This window comes from Gavialis gangeticus, unplaced genomic scaffold, assembly GCF_001723915.1.
Source record: "Gavialis gangeticus isolate Ggan-Ray unplaced genomic scaffold, GavGan_comp1, whole genome shotgun sequence".
In the NCBI taxonomy this organism is placed as follows: domain Eukaryota; kingdom Metazoa; phylum Chordata; order Crocodylia; family Gavialidae; genus Gavialis; species Gavialis gangeticus.
Genome location: NW_017729025.1, coordinates 138,029,655 through 138,046,821, shown reverse-complemented (window position 1 = coordinate 138,046,821; position 17,167 = coordinate 138,029,655). Strand labels below are relative to the sequence as shown.

The following is a 17,167-nucleotide window of genomic DNA, read 5'->3' as shown; positions in this document are numbered from 1 at the left end:
TGATGCAGCCTGCAGGAAAGGCACTGTTTAGTTTTATCCATGAATAGAAAGGAAGTTAGCTGTGTTAGTGTGAAGTCATATGGAAGGCAAGGCAGGATGGCACTGTAGGGCAGGCATGACCAACTGTGGCACAGGCAGCCTCTGTGTGTGGCACATGGCAGATTGCGGAGGGGTAAAGTGGAGAGGCAGTGCTGTTTGGTGATTTAGTCCTTTTTTTTAAAAATCATAAAACGTGTGTGTATTTAATCAAAGTAAAGGTGTATCTATTCCTTTCAGGACCTGGTTATGGACATATTGAGAGTGCTGAGTACACCAGACTTAGAAGTGCGTAAAAAAACCCTTCAGTTAGCCCTGGATCTTGTGTCATCCAGAAATGTAGAAGAGGTAAAGTATGTGTTTTTAGTGCTTTAATTCCTGTGTTTTTTTTGTCAGTGAAGCATATGGATTCATTGAAACTCACTGGCTCTATCTTACAGCTGGTGATTGTTCTGAAGAAAGAAGTGATCAAAACAAACAATGTGACAGAACATGAAGATACTGACAAATACAGGCAGCTGCTTGTTCGGACATTGCATTCCTGTAGCGTTCGGTTTCCAGATATGGCTGCAAATGTTATTCCTGTGGTATATAATATTTAATTATATTTGCAGAAATGTATTTTATATGTTCAAAAATCCTTGCTACCCACTCAGGAGAATAATGGGCAGAGTTCTTCACTGGAATGTAAAGACTTTCTTAAAAATAGGGGCAGTAACCTATGGCCTGTGAGCCAGATCTGGCCCATAAAGATTCCATCTTCCCTGCAGCGGCTTTCAGTAGCAAAGGGCATGTTTAGCGCATGGTGGCAGTGGGATTTGCTCACAAGGGAAGTGGCAGCAGCAGGGTCATAAGTGGCAGCCCATCCTAGGGTTGAGCTACATTAATTTGGCCCACAGTTGTTAAAAGGCTGCCACAGTCTGTCCTAACAAACTTTAAGGTGCCTTTTAATTTCTGATTACTCTTCTACAGTCTTTATTTTTGTGTGTGTGGTGTTCCTCCTGGAGAGCACAAACTAGAAAAATGCATGCTCCAAAAACCCTGTAAATCGGTGGCTATGATTATGCTTATATCTTTAGACTATACACTAGTTTGTATTTAAAGTAACATTGTTTGAATTCTGCTTTGATATCTACTAGGTGAATATTAAAAAAAATGCATAGATAATTTTATTGTTCTGAATTAGCAGAGAAAGCATTGGCATTTCAGTCTTGAGTCAGTTGGAACTATAATGCAAAATACATACAAATTTGCTTTATGATTCTTGCCTTTGTTCCATCAGTTGCTCTTTTGTTGGTTGGTACTGTACTGTCTCATGCAAAGCTTTAGCCAGTTTTTCAACTTGTGGAGCTCCTGTTTGTGCTTATGTTTACTTTTTTATCCTAGCTGATGGAGTTCCTGAGTGATAATAATGAAGCTGCAGCTGCTGATGTCTTGGAGTTTGTTCGTGAAGCAATTCAGCGGTTTGATAATCTGCGGCCTCTTATTGTTGAAAAGATGCTGGAAGTCTTTCATGCCATTAAATCTGTGAAGTAAGCTTAAAATACTTTTAAGAAATGTAATCCACGTTAGCATCAAATTATACACAATTGTTCTCTTTTAGGTGTCTGAAAGCAGGCATTAGAAAAGGAAGTGAATGATTTTAGTGAAGTACTATCAGCCTCTCTTTATATTTAAATATATGTTTAATATATGGTAGGAGATCCATTTATGTTTAGGAGGAAGTCCCTTCCAAATTTATATGAAAAAACATCTAGTCTGATGCTTGCATTGAATAAGGAACAGTCATTTTAATCTTATCCTTGTGATTTAATTGTTAATTGTATTCAGTTTGCATTTGCTAGAAGGCAGCATTGCTAATGTAGAGTAAATTTAAAGTGATGTGTCCATTAAAGTAAAGTATGGCTGCCAGGGGATCCCAATAACAGGATTTTAATCCACTTAAATATGTTTAAAGGAAACTAGAAATTACTTATTGTGTGTCATGAGGGAACTTGCCTAAACAGGATTCTAAACTCTGTACTTATTTCATAGTCTACTAATGCCTGTAATGCCATAGTGACTTTCAGAACTCCTGTAAGCTTTGCATTACACCAGCAGAGGTTCAACAATAGCAAAAGAAATCAGTTTCCTGTAGTAGACCATTTTTATTGCCCTTGCAGTAGCCATCACTTAATTGTAGTTTTCCTACAGTTCAGATCAAATTGGAACCTCTGGTGAAATTAAGATGATGGGGCAAAAATGAACCAAGGCGAAAAATGGGGTTTGCTGCTTTATATTCATCCTGTTTTGATTTGTAATCTATCTTGATATGTAGATTTTCTGACTGATCTGCTGGCAAGTTTAAAATTTGGCCCTATTTTAATATTAATGGTTTATTAAAAGTGTTGCAACTGACTTTATCGTAAAAAGACAATTCCTGGTAATATTTAGAAAGTATTAGAACTGAACTGCAAGTGTAGCCAGGAATAATATCCTTAACAGAAAGCACCAGTTCTTTTAATTTATATATTCCAGTTATAACAAAATGAACTAGATCAGCACTACCAAAAGGAGGTTGGTTGTTCTTGATCAGTTTTGTGTTGTGTTCTTTAGCTTGTTAACCTACTTAAAAGCACAGCATAGCCTCTTAAGGTTGGTGTATCTGGTATTTCCTCAATGTCCATTAGGGCACAATGGACAATAATTGCCCCGGTGCCATTTTCAGTGGTGAATGAAATGTAGCTGAATTTGCTTTCTTATGTTAGGATTTACCGGGGAGCACTGTGGATTTTAGGAGAATATTGCAGTACAAAGGAAGATATTCAAAGTGTGATGACAGAAGTCCGCAGATCACTGGGAGAGGTATGTCTGTGTTGTCTGTCAATGCTTCTCTGCTTTTGTTTCTGCATTTTTGGATGTAATTTAACATTTTAATGTAAAGTAAGATTAAAAATGCATTTAAGATGTTTCATCTTTTAATCTGCAAGAAGTGGTAGGCTCTAGTGTGTGCCAAAGTGGTTTGGAAGCCTAACAGTGCCTCAGTCACTATAAGAAAATAAATTCTAAATACCTATACATTTTTGTCACTTGATTTTTTTGTTTCTTATCATGGAAAATCAGAGCTTCCCCTGCCCCTTTTAGTTCACAGAATGCAGGTCCAGGCCTCTCACACCCAAGCCAGTCCCCCGGCCCTGCTGGTGGCCCTCCCTCCCTCCCTTCTCCTCCCCTTCAGCCCTGCCAGAGGGGGCCCCCAGCTGCCAGGGCTACAGGGCCAGGGACCCAGGTCCGCAGCCCTCTGCCCCATGCAGAAGGTGGTGGCTGCTGCAGTAATGTATGGAACTTGGCTCCCTCCCTTGCTGCGGGCTTGGGCAGGGGACGCCGGCTGCCCACTGCTCTGCATATTCCTGGAGGGGTGGGGGGGACTTATGCCTTCCCAGATATGTGCATGGGGCAGGGGCGGGTTACCTGCTGTGGGCTACCACCATGCTGCCCTCCCCCGGAGCCTCCGCAGCCCAGTGGGTGCAACCCAGTGCTGTAGGGAACAGTAGGGCCCTGTAAGGAAGCTTGCTGCTGCTGCAAGCTTCAAGCTGTCCTGACAAGGTGTCCCTACAAGGTGTCCCCTGCCTGTGCAGCAGCACTGAGGGGCACAAACCCATGCTGCTGCCCCGTGTGCAGGGGACACTTTGCCAGGGCAGCACATTTCTTGCAGGGGCAAGCAGCTTCCTTATCTGGCCCTGCTTTGCCCTGCAGTGCCAAATCGCACCCACTGGGCTGTGGAGGGTAACAGGGCAGGAAGCCCAAGCCTGCAGTGGGTGACCTACACCCATTCCACACAGATCTGGGGTCCCCTTCTGCCTCCCCACCCCCTCCCCTCCAGGAGTATGTGCAGCAGCAGGGAGCTGGCTCTGCTCCCAGCCCTGTCCTACTCCTTGCCGGGTCCCTGTGGTTATGCATTGTGGCCCTGGGCCCCAACACACTGCCTGAGTGGGATGCAGCCCCAGCCCCACCCTATTCCCTTCCTCCCTATGGGGGCCTTAATTCCCCCTCCCCCCCAACTTACCTGTGGGAGATCCTGTCCAGGCTGCCTAGTGGCCATGTGCATGGCGCCTCACCCCTGACTGCCTTCCTTCTGCTCCCCCCAGCCCCTTTCAGGCTGGAACTCTGCCAGTGTGCAGTGAACTCTTCACAAAACTGCAAAATTTGTGGGCTTCTCCATTAAAATGAGAAATTGCTTTTTTTCTCGGGTAAGGGGAAAATCCGCATTTTTCTCTTTTTCCTGTTGGACACAGAAAACCCGGATCCCTGTTCCTGATGCTGTACTTCTGTTGTATCTTTTTTTCAAGGAAACTAGTAGACCAGTAGCGTTCTCTTTTGTTGTGAGAGATGAATATCCGACCTCACTGTCAGAAGGGTAAATGAGAGAATCTTTTTAGGGAAAATGAATGATGAATTGTAAATTACAATTTGTTTATTGTTTAAAAACAGATAATTCCTTTCTTTTGTAATTTCTAAAAGACTCCAGGGTGTTGTGGCAGGGGCAGGACTTTTCATTGGGAAACCAGGCTTCTGGGTTCATATGACTAGTTCAAAAAGAAATCAAAAAGCCAAAAAACTTATTACACTGTAATTGACCCTTTCATCCTTAAAAATTCATAAATGCAGCCATATTTCAATAAAAACAAGCCACCTTTCTACAAGAGGGGTCTCTGTTTTCATACTTTTTATTATATTTTTGTCTACATAGTATATTCATTTACCATTTACTGTCAGATCCCAATTGTAGAGTCTGAAATAAGGAAAGAAGCTGGTGAACTGAAACCTGAGGAGGAAGTAACGGTGGGTCCAGTCCAGAAACTGGTGACGGAGATGGGCACCTATGCTACACAGAGCGCCCTCAGTAGTTCCCGACCTGCGAAAAAGGAAGAAGACAGGTAGCTAAGCATTTTATATTTTACTACCAATGGCCAGGACACTAGGTTTTCTAGAAAGTGAGACTAACATTTTTCAAGAATGGTTATGCCTATAAAAGGACCTCTGAAGTTTTTTCCTTACTAAATAGGACTTTCTAAGGAAAGGCTTTTTTTTGTGTTTTAAATCACATTACATTTGCTTTATTGTCCACTTCTACCTACTTTTATTTATGCCAGTTTCCAAAGGGAAAACTGTCTGCTACCTCAATATTGGGTTGACTTGCATTATGAAACTTGATCTAAATGTAACGGGAAAATATAGAAGTTACTATATTTGCAGGGGAGCAGGGGGTGGTTCCTGGAAAAGTTCGTTTAGGCTGTAGCATAAACCAAATCTTAGTTGGAGTATAGCACTTCTATTTGGACCAGCAAGGGAAATACTCCTCTTCCCCCACCCTCCACATGTACTTTTTCTTTTCTTCCTGTGTCTCATTCTCTTCCAATATTTTTTCTCTTTCTCATACTCCTCAATCATTTTGTTCTTTCATCCTTCTCTCTTGTCCCTTCCCTTCCTTCCTTTTGTTATCATCCATTGGTACTTGATATCAAGTATCCAATCACTTGGGAACTCTAACAAATTGGTGGCATTTATCAAATTACATTGTTAACTATGTTTTTGTGGCCAAAATTCCCAGTTACTTAATGTTTGGCAGTGCACAAGAACATTGTGCTTTGTTCCATCTCTCCGATAGAAGAACATAACTGCTATACTCCTCTACCTCACAATTGGTTATTTGGAAATGTAATTATTCAGTATTCGTATACAGCTGTGCAATCCATGGATAGCATTTTATAGAAGTGCAGATGAATATCTTTTGTATTCTCTTCTTCCTTGTCACTTTCAATGTGAAAATTGGGTGATTTGACTTGTAAATATGTCTTTGTGTATTCAAAATGGTTTTTAATAGGAAAAAAGAATCTTTTCCTTTTTAGCTTCTGGGACTTTTAAAGCTCTACATTGGTTAAGCAATATGAAAGTTGAAGTGAAAATGCCAAAATATGTAGATAAGAGACACAGTGTCTTCCAAACTAACCAACTTCTCATGGCTATTACCTTTTCAGACCTCCATTACGAGGATTTTTGCTGGATGGGGATTTCTTTGTTGCTGCTTCTCTTGCCACAACTTTGACTAAGATTGCTTTACGTTATGTTTCTCTTCTTCAAGAAAAGAAGAAACAAAATGTAAGTTTTATTTCCTATGGAAGTTTTTACAGAGTCTAACTGAGAGAGATCCTGAAATGAATTGTTGGCACAGAACGATTAATTATTCTGGTTTTCTCATTACTTACCAGTCAAGGTGATTGGATGGTCCCTTAATCAAATTGTTAGAGTTGTGACCAATAAGTCTAAGATAATATAATAAAATGTTAATTTGATTAACTTTTTAGTTCAGTTGCAAGACTAACATAAACACTTCTGTAATTTGAAGGACAGTCAGATTTTAATCCCCTCTTCCTTTTCTTTAGTCTTTTGTTGCTGAGGCTATGTTGCTCATGGCCACTATTCTTCATTTGGGAAAATCCTCCCTTCCAAAGAAGCCAATTACAGATGATGATGTGGACCGTATTTCCCTGTGTCTCAAGGTTTTGTCAGAATGTTCTCCTCTAATGAATGATATTTTCAACAAGGAATGTAGGCAGTCACTTTCTCACATGCTTTCAGCTAAGTTAGAAGAAGAGAAACTTTCTCAGAAGGTAAGATGTTATTAATATCGGTATGTAACTGTACTTTCTTGCGTACTTGAATTTTGAATATAGTCCATGTCTAAGGACACCTCAGGAGCTGCATGAAGCTTTCTGTACTTTGCTGTACCTTTTCTGAGGTAAGGTATCTTGCTTCCTTTTCACAGAAAGAGTCAGAGAAGAGGAATGTGACGGTTCAGCCAGACGACCCTATTTCCTTCATGCAGCTTACAGCTAAAAATGAAATGAACTCAAAGGAAGACCAGTTTCAGCTGAGCCTTCTAGCAGCAATGGGGAATGCACAAAGAAAAGAAGCTGCTGATCCCTTGGCCTCCAAACTTAATAAGGTAATGTGTAGCTTTGTATTTTATTCCTCTAATTATTATTACTTACCCAAAAGTTCAGGTATTACAGGCATAAACTTGGGATTTTGTGGGGTGCTAGGGAGCCTAACTAGACTTCAGTGGCAGCTGAAAAGCCTTTTTACTTTTACTGTTCAATTGGATACTCCTTCGCCCTGTGCTTTGTAATAATCTTGTGCTAATAGGAAAAGGTGGTAGTGACTAGAGGGGGAGACGGGAGAATATTCAAGTGGTGGAGTATAGAGAAGGGAAACTTGAGGCCTGATGGGTAGAGAGCTCACCAGATATTCAGACATGTACAACTCATACACTGTTCTCCTGCTCCACTGTTTCTTCTTTCTCTACTTTCCATGACCAACATAGAAGAGTTGAGAAAAGTAACTACCCTTAGTTTGCCACTCACTGCAGGGAGTATAAACGTTAAATAAAAATCCAAGATAAAATTTGGATGTTTGTTTTTATTTTTTTGTAGAGTTTTTTTTTCCCAGTTTAACTCTAGTTGAGTATTTTTTTGGTTTTGTAATACTTCTGATAATCTGACAGTTTTCAAAAAGCAAAAGCGTTTTGAATTTTTGATTTCTATTCTGAACTTTAACTGATTTTTAACAATTTTATAACTAAAGCATATGCAGACACAAGTAGCATAACATTGTAAAGGGGTGACCTAATTTGAGCTTTTTTACATATAACTATGAACAATTTTTAAAAGGCATCTGGTTAAGAGCAGAATTTATAACTTGGCAATTTGGCATGTATATTTATGTAATGGGTAGCTACTATGGTTAGATATTGTATATACCCATATTTACAGCTATGCTATCGCATACCTAGAAAACACTTTTAACATGAACATTTCATTGCTGTTCAGTTGGATGCATTTTTATATACCATTTATCAGGTTTTTTTGAGTGTGCTTCTGATGGGTGGGATATCTTTACAGGGGCTTTAGTTGACTAGAATTTTAAATACAAATACACTTTCCTAAGTCAAAGCAAGTAAACTAATAATGTGCATCTCTCCTGTGTGTGTCATGTACAAAATTGATATGATTATCTATTAAATTACCTTCTTATTCTGACAGGTTACTCAGTTAACAGGTTTCTCAGATCCTGTCTATGCAGAAGCATATGTTCATGTCAACCAGTATGATATTGTACTGGACGTGCTTGTAGTGAACCAGACCAGTGATACTTTGCAGAACTGTACATTAGAACTAGCCACACTAGGTAAGGAATATTTCAGTGAAACCAGAATATTCATTGTTGTATATTTAACGTGGGCCTGAAATTAGGCAGTGGGCACTGTTGAGGTTTAAGAAATTGTATTTCAAATAAATATATAAACAAATGCTTATCAGGTCTGCCCTGTCGTCATTCCAAAAGGGTATTTTAAATTGCCTTTTTAATAATGAAGTTTTCATAGAGCTAACAAACTTTCATTTGGCACTTGACAATATAATCACATGCTCTTAAACAAAATGTTAACAAAATAACATCCTTCATTCGCATGTAAGCTAGTAAAATTGCTTAACATTTTGTTGCCTATCTTCCCTCAAAACTCTACAGTTTCTCCAGTCTGCTCAGCCCCTTTGCACTAGCTCACCTGGCTCCTGCTCCCCAATTCCAGTTCCCAGGCATGAGAATTGTACTTTGATTTTGGTAGGAAGAATGACCAGAGTATGTTGTACTTTGGTTTTGTGAAATTGAAATGCATTCCCTTAGGAAACATGTGTTGGAGTATCCTTGAGGCTGCTTTACCCTGTCTCTGGGATAAAGAATCGGAAAGCTGTAACTAGCTTCCTGTCAGACTGCCTTATCTGCTTATGCGATCGTGGCTGAAGCAAGTTTGCAAAGTAAGAAGGAAAGTTTTATGGTGCTGCTGCATGGTGTTTTCATTATACAACTTTTATACATGGAAAATCCTAGCTGGTCCCATCACTTTCAGAAGCACCAAATTCAGGGTAAAATGGGCATAGGGGAAGGAATAAGGATAACATGTTAACTGAATTTAATATAAGGGTTGCTTGGTAAGAGTTTATTTCCATGTCTCTTTTTCTAGTTTCATACAATAGACTCTATTAGTAGTATATAAAACATTCAGAATATTATATTGATCTTTGAGGATCTGGTCATATAATGGTGTGCGCTTTTTGTTTGTTTCAGGTTGGGTTTTTTGGGGTGGGGCTCGTTTGTTTGTTTTGGCTTGTTTAAGCACAATTATCTGTTTGTGACTAAATTGTTTAGGATATATTCTCAATATCTTAAGCTTCACTAATGGAAAAAGCACCCTGATAGAATAAAAGAAATTGCTTGTCATTTGACTAACCTAAAGGAATATGATTTTTAATTTTCTAAAGCAGTAGCTTTCAAAGTAAAGCTGATACTCTGGCGTGTCTGGGCAGCTTAACATACGTGGTTCTGAACATTGAACTTTGTAATTTTTTTGAGGCCGCTTGAGCTTTGTGCTGCAGTTATGGTGGTGTTAAGTGGCAGGATTAACTGTTTCTTGCTTTGATTGTAAGTTAATATGAAACTATCTGGGATTAATCTAAAACCTACTGAAGTCAGTTGAGACTTTCTGTTTTTTCACTGGGCTTTGATCAAGTCGATTAATGGTTTTATTAACTTTTTGTTGAAACATGTAAACTTCCTTTGCTTCAGCTAACAAATATAAAACATGTTAAACCAATGAAATTTATGGATTTTTGAGGCAATTTGGTTACACTTCAGAATTTCGACTGGAAATTTTAAAGTTTTGTCTTGAAATTTTAATTGAATTTTATCCCTTGAATGCTTGTAACCCTTTTTTTTCTTTTTCTTTTTTCTTTTGAAAAGGTGACTTAAAGCTTGTGGAAAAACCATCTCCTTTGACACTTGCTCCACATGATTTTGCTAACATTAAGGCCAATGTCAAAGTAGCTTCAACAGAAAATGGAATAATTTTTGGTAATATCGGTAAGTAAAAAAAATTCCATGTGCATATTCATTAAAAGTTCAGTATTTTAATCTTTTAGGGAAATAGAGCTACTTAAAGAACCTTTCATGCTACAAGATAAATGAAATGTCGTACAATATGAGAATATAGCTGAATTTAAAAACATTGTTTTATTTTTGTTTTTCAAATTTAATGCTACTTCTAATTCTATGGGGGGGAAATGCTGGTGTAACACACTCCCATAATAAAGGGGTCAGAATGAGGATTGAGTCAACTGCTGGATTTAAAATCTTGAGCCTCTACATAGCCTAAACCAGAAATGGTCAACCAGCAGCACATGTGCCACAAATGTCATGGAGTGTGTGTGCATGTGTGTGTGTTAGCCAGGAGAGAAATAGGCAGCACAGTGGTTATAGGGAGCCTGGTGGCAGATGTTAGGGTATGGAAAGCTTTGGTAGCTGATTCGATTTGGAGGAGATTCGGCCTGATTCGGGGACCAAAACTCAGAATCCAAATTGAATCGGGAGACCAAGTAAAAGCTCCGACTTGATTTGAAGCATCCAAGTCAATTCAGAAAAAGATTCACATGATTCGGAGATTTGGACATAGACTAAACAGGCAGCTGATAGCTGCCTCTAGCTGGTAAGTCTGTGAAGGTTGTGGGAAGGGGGAGTAAGGTGGCATGGGGGAGGGAGGGATTGGGGCTGGGGCTGGGACAAGCTGCCTAGCTGGGACAGGAGCATGGGACTCGGGGGAGGAGGGCGCGGGATGCTGGCACAGCAGCTCTGGGAGCCGGGGCTCTGTCCTTCTGCCACTTGCCCAGGATGTGGGTGCAGCTCGCTCCGGGCAGAAGAGGGCAAGTGGAAGCAGGGTATAGCACCTGCTCCCAGAGCTGCTGCGCCCGCATCCCCTGCTTTCCATGCTGGCTGGGAGCAGAGGCTCTGCTCTGCTGCCACTTAGCACTGCCACGTCCATATTGGGAGCAGGGGCTATGCAATGCTGCTGTCCAGAGCAAGCTGCGCCTGTATTGCCCCCCCCCACCCCATGCCGGCTCGGCAAGCGGCAGTAGGGCATAGCCCCCGTGCCCTGCCAGGGTAGAGGCAGACAGCTGGGGGAAGCTGTGGGAGAAGACCCCATGGCTGCCCTGCCCTGCCCTGCCCTGCCCCATCCCCCACCCGGCCCAGTGGGGAACATTTTCCTCCCACCACTTGGCACCCACGCAACAGCTGCCTCATGGCATGGGTGCTGCGTGCTGTCTGGGAGCTGGGGCAGCACCACATGTCAGCTGGAGCCCGGCAGCGGTCCCAGCTCTCAGGCAGAGCATGGCTTCCTGCTGAGCCATGCTGCACTCGTGCAGGTGCCAGGCGGGCGTGGGTGATCCCCATTGCCCCATGCTGCACAGGGGGGCTCTGCCACAGGTGCCCAGAGGCCCCAGTCGCCACTCTGGCAGCCAGCGAGTATGAGGCTTTTTTTTTAAAGTTCTGGGGCTGGGCAGGCATCCATGGAGGCTTCTCCTGTGGCTCACCCCGCCCAGGGAGAGACAGGCAAAGCCAGAGGAGCTGCCTGGCTGTCCCTGCCTCTTCTGAATTGCCAAATCTTCCAAAGCTGATTTGGCCAGATTGATTTCAGGATAGTGATCTGAATCGAATCCCTGTCCTCTGAATCAGCCAAATCCAAATTGAATACTTCCCTATTTGCAGAGGCCTAGCAGATATGGCAGGGAGCAGAAAACAGAGCAGTAGATCAGGCAGGGAGCACAGGGCATGCAGCATATCAAGCAGGGAATGGAAAGCAGGCAGCTTGTTGGGCAGGGGAAAGGGATTGGAGTGGCACATTAGGGAAGGTGCGAAGCTAATTTGTAGTATGCTTGCCCAAAAAGTTGGCCCTCGCTAACCTAAGACAAAGGACCTTACAATCTTAGTTCAGAGATTGAAGCACCGCCAACTCTGTGTTTCAACCTCTGGAGAAGGACAAAGACTCATACTTAAGGTCTTGGTTACACTGAATGGCAAAAGAACTCGCCCTTTTGTATTGTGAATTCTGGAGCCACTCTAAATTTGTGTTTAACACATATGGGTTGTTTCTTATTTGCAGTTTATGATGTGTCTGGAGCAGCCAGTGACAGAAACTGCGTCGTGCTCAGTGATATTCACATTGACATCATGGATTACATCCAACCAGCTTCTTGTACTGATGCGGAGTTCCGACAGATGTGGGCAGAATTTGAATGGGAAAACAAAGTTAGTTCTTTTAGCTTGCTAATCTCATCCCCACTAGTACTAGATACAAGCTAATACTTTATCTCAACAGTTTTCTTAACTTGTGAGGCTTTTGGGGGAAGGAAAGAACCTGTTCTGGGTATTTCTATAACACATTGCAACTTCCTATATATTTTGGACTCTTGTAGTCTTCTAGACCTTACAAAAGAAAGTGATTTCTTATCTTTGCTTGAATAGCTGGTTTCATTTTTAAAAGGAAAATCTTCAACAGTAAAATATATAGAACATAGATCTTGAAAGACTGCTGCTGTACATAATGTCTAGGTGATAGAATGAATGCTTCGGGTCTCTTGCCTATTTTTCTGTGTATGTTGCAGAGTTATTTGTTTGGCTTCTTTTAGGCCTGAAGAGTGTAAACCATTGATTCCTGTGGATTGCACACCAAATGTGCAGCTCAGTATAATCTTAAAATAAATTCTGATGACATTTTTCTTTCTTTTTCTTTCCTGAAGGTTACAGTTAATACAAACATTGTTGATCTAAATGAATATTTGCAGCACATACTGAAGTCAACCAACATGAAATGCCTTACTCCAGAGAAGGTGAGATATTTGCTTACAGGAGTATAGGTTGTAGCTGTGTTGGTCTAAGGACAGTTTGAGTAAATCTGATATCTTTTATTAGACCAACTCAAATAGTTGGAAAAATTATTTGCAACATTTTGGGTATAAATAGCCGATATTTGCTTAGAAATCCTTCTTAAAAAGGACATAAAAATATTATGCAAATATGTATGTATTTGAATGCCAAAATTTTTATACCACCGCGCCTCTCTCTCCCCCTTCCCCACCCCTACACGTCCCCATATTTGAATTCTTGGCCACTGGTTGCACTATTTGAATAATGTACTTTTCATAGTAACCTTCAAGCTAAATTACCTAGTCTGAGAGTGCATGTTGTATTTAATCTGTTTCCTTTGCATTCTTTTCAGATACCCTTTTTAGACGTTTACATTTTTTAGACTGTTTACTTAGTCCAAGGTCTCCTTTTTTTAATAGAACTCCATCCACTATAGGTTTTTGTGTGCAGGGCTGAAGATTTGAGTGTGATTTATAGCTTTGAAGTTGGTGCTTAGAGAAGGCTAAATGCAAATGGACCTATTTGATCATTTTCAGCCAAGTTGCTGTTTTAATTAAGGAAGAAGTTTGTTAAGAAAATGTCAGTTGCTGTAATGCTCTTGTTAATTACTAATGCCCTATTGACCTGATGAAAATATAATTTTCATCACAAGATTTTTTTTTTTTTTTCAATCAAACTTAATCTTTCTAAAAGGCTTTTTCCACCGTTACGTCAGAGCCTAGAAGTGCTGATATTCTCATGCTTAAATGATTGTTGGAGGTTTAAACCTCTATTTATTTTTCTTGTTAAATTCTATTTTCTCAGAATCTGAGTTTCAGGAACTTTACAATGTTTGTGCCACTCTATATAGATAGAAAGCTAATTTTTAAATATCAAACCTGCTTAGGTATGTTTTAATACAAATCAAAACACCTTTGTAAGGCGTTTGTATTCTTTTTGTAGGCACTTTCTGGTTACTGTGGATTTATGGCTGCCAATCTGTATGCGCGTTCCATATTTGGAGAAGATGCACTTGCAAATGTCAGTATTGAAAAGCCAATTCATCTTGGACCAGACGCTCCTGTCACTGGCCACATAAGAATTCGCGCAAAAAGTCAGGTGATTATAGTTTCTTTTTAGAGGGTTGTTTTATTTTCTTCTTCTTAGGGGTACGCTGATAGAGATTTTCTTGGGCCGATACTAATGGCCGATTTTTTTTTTTTTTTTTTTTTTTAAACGAGCCATGTTGGCTGATACCTATCTGGTTGCTGATACGCAGCCAGGCAGCTTGAACAGCAGAGTCCATCCAGCTGGTATGTTTGTTGGGGGTGGGGGGAGAAGGCAGATTGAGGGACCCACAGTGAGGGAGGGAGTGGAGCTGGAGCAGGGGCAAGCACTGCACAGCCAGGGCAGTGCACGGGACGGAGCCTCCAGATCTGCATGCGGGGCATGCACCCCCAGATCTGCATGCGGGGCAAGGGCGGGCTGCCATTGGGGGCTGGATGGCTCTGACCTCTTCCTGGTGGGGGGGTTGAGCCGTAGCTACACTTGGGGTGGGCAGTGGCGGTGCTGAGAGGGGCTTACTGGGTGGGCTGCAGCCATTGCAAAATTAACTGTAGCCCGCTCTCTGCGAAGAGCCTGGCGCTGCCCCTAGCCCCAGTCCCCAGTGGCAGCCTGCCTTCACCCCACGTGCAAATCTGCAGGCACATGTCCCCATGCCTTCCTGGGGTGCGTGCAGCAGTGGGAGGAAGCCATGCCCCCTGATTTGAGCCACTCGCAGCTCCATTCCACATCCTGGCGTGGTTGTGCAGTACCTGCCCCTGCCTCTGCTCCAGCCCCACTCCCTCCCTCACCACTCCCCTTTCCTCAAAACAGACTTACCAGCCAGACCTGGCTGTGCTCCTGGCTACCTGTGTGCTCGACTGCGGCTGTGCACATGCATGAGGCATTGACAACATTATTGCCTATTGCTGATACTGTCAATTTTCCTGGTATCGATGCTGATCCAATATGGGACCAATGTATCGGTGCACCTCTACTTCCTTCTTTTTTTTCCTTTTCTACACTTGTAGAACTTCTAGAATGTTAATATCTAATATAAGATTTATATACTTGAGCAAAAGTAGGGAAATGGAGGGTGGGGAAAGAACACAATCTGTTTTTAAAACTGTCTGTTCTGAATGAAAAGTTTCCAGCTTCTCTTTCTTGCATATAGTGCTGTTACAGGGAGGGTAGACAACAAAGGGGAGAAAAACAGGTCAATGTTTAAGTGAAACCTGGTACTGTAACAAGTGACTGTCTCACATGGCTATGTATTATAGGAGTGGTTCTTCAACCTGCGGTTTGTGAACCCCTAGGGGTCTTCAGACTATGTCTAAGGGGCCCCCTAAAGATATGTGAATACGCACACTTAAAATTCAAAGGGGTCTGCACCTCCATTTGAAAATTTTTAGGGGTGTGCAAATGAAAGAAGGTTGAAAACCACTCAACTAAAATACTATAGTAGTCTGAGACTGGTTCTTTCCTATAATATCTTATATGTACACATCCATCTGCACACTCAAAATCCATTTCATTACTAGCTGAAACAACCATTTTAATTTTCATTTCACAAGAAAATAAAAGTTTCTATATCCATTTGTTCTACATTCAAATCCACTAAAATACTTTAGTTTTCAAGAAAATTATGGAAATATTTCGATCCCTGGTAAAATAAAATTTTTAGACTGGACACTTTCTTTGAATAATGAAGGCGTACTAAGGTACTAATTGAAGGATGGTGCACAGTTTTACAATCGCAAAAGATTTTTAGTCTTTTTAGGTTCAAAGAAACTGTTTTATCTACATGATGCCATTGGAAAAATTTAGAAATAGTTTTAATTCATTGAATTGACAAAGGAACTCTTAACATAAGGCAACATTCAGTTAAGTCTGCTCACTTGGTTTAGGATCCTTTCACTACAGAGTGAGTAGCAGGCCAAACTCTGAATTTTCTATCTTGTTTTTATGCTAAGAGAGCCTTCAAATGCCCATATAATGTTAACATAGTAACATTAATGACCTTCTAAGATTTTTATTGAAGTGAAAAGGCTGGTGCCTGGATTTAGTTTTTCAACACTCTGACTTCAGTTATTGTCACTTGGATTATAACCAATAATAGCTGCTGCACTGGCAGTATGTTTTCAAATTATGGGAAGCTAAGGGGATTAAAGTTTTTGAATCTTCTGTCTTTGTGGGAGGGGGTACAGAATCAGCGATTTCCTGTAAGTTTTGTTGTTTCAGTAACATAGCATCTACACATCTAACCTGTTCAACCTGCTTGGAAATTGTGTAGTGTTGTAGGTGTTGTATACAAATGAAATTTAAAAAAGTTAATTTTACACAGTTTCCATACTCCATATGGAATGGGATATTCTACCTATTCTGTTAGTTTTATAAATGTTATATACCAAGCTGTACATGAATACTGTATAGCAGTAGTGCTCAACTGTTTTGGCTGGCTGGCCAGATGGGCAGTGCCCAGTCCCTTTACAGGACAGATCTGCCCCATGGACCCAATCTGGCACCTGTAGTGTGCAGTGTGGGTCCCCATCCAGGCTTGCGGAAGGGGTTGGAAGGTCAGCCTGGCCTGATCTAGCCATGTGGGGGAAGGGGGCTATGGCCTAGTCCCAACTAGGTAGGGCACAGGGGAGGGGAACATAGCCTAGCCTTGTGGGAGGAAGGGGGACTGGCCTGGTTCTGGGGGATGGGGCGTGGTTCAACTCTGTTGGGGAGACGGGGGCACTGCCTGGCTCCAACCTGGCCACGTAGAGGAAAGAGAGCATAGCCCGGCCCTCATCTAGTAGAGGGGCTGTGGCCCAGCTCTGACCCACTGCTCAGGGCTTGGTATTTTGGCAGTGGGGAGGGGTGGCAGTATTAACTGCCACTGCTTCCATGTTGCCAAATTTCCTGATGCATGGGGAGCCCTGCAGATCAGATTCTAAGGCTCCATAGACCACGTTTGGCCCACGGGCCAGAGGTTGAGCATCCCTGCTATATTCCAGTGCTGGTAAAATAGCTGTCTGAAATATTGCAGTGATAAAGATTTTTTTCCCCTTTTTTTCTTACAGGGAATGGCCCTAAGTCTTGGAGATAAAATCAATCTGTCTCAGAAGAAATCAAGTTTATAAACTTGTCTTTTCAGCTCTTTTACAATTAAAGTTTAGGTATGTTATTCAGAACATCCTGTACTCTTCCATGTTCTGTAATTGTAGAAGCTGAGCTCTTGTGCTGAATCCATTCCAGTGGATAATTTATAGAGGGGTCCTGTCCCCCCCCCCCCCCCCCAACAATTTTAAAAAAAATTTCTTTTTTTTTTTTTTTT

The 17,167-nt window shown here is 41.5% G+C and overlaps 1 protein-coding gene across 1 annotated transcript in view; it reads left to right on the top strand.

Moving 5' to 3' along the window:
• COPB1 (coatomer protein complex subunit beta 1) overlaps positions 1-17,167 on the top strand; it is a 40,982-nt gene that overhangs the window by 23,571 nt on the left and 244 nt on the right. The window contains exons 9-22 of the mRNA XM_019519630.1: positions 277-384; positions 477-623; positions 1,423-1,568; positions 2,784-2,880; positions 4,789-4,949; positions 6,051-6,171; positions 6,456-6,683; positions 6,839-7,018; positions 8,115-8,259; positions 9,868-9,987; positions 12,062-12,207; positions 12,699-12,788; positions 13,768-13,923; positions 16,914-17,112. Of these exons, the coding sequence (XP_019375175.1) occupies positions 277-384; positions 477-623; positions 1,423-1,568; positions 2,784-2,880; positions 4,789-4,949; positions 6,051-6,171; positions 6,456-6,683; positions 6,839-7,018; positions 8,115-8,259; positions 9,868-9,987; positions 12,062-12,207; positions 12,699-12,788; positions 13,768-13,923; positions 16,914-16,973 (1,905 nt within the window). The 3' untranslated portion in view covers positions 16,974-17,112. The remainder of the gene's footprint in view (positions 1-276; positions 385-476; positions 624-1,422; positions 1,569-2,783; positions 2,881-4,788; positions 4,950-6,050; positions 6,172-6,455; positions 6,684-6,838; positions 7,019-8,114; positions 8,260-9,867; positions 9,988-12,061; positions 12,208-12,698; positions 12,789-13,767; positions 13,924-16,913; positions 17,113-17,167) is intronic.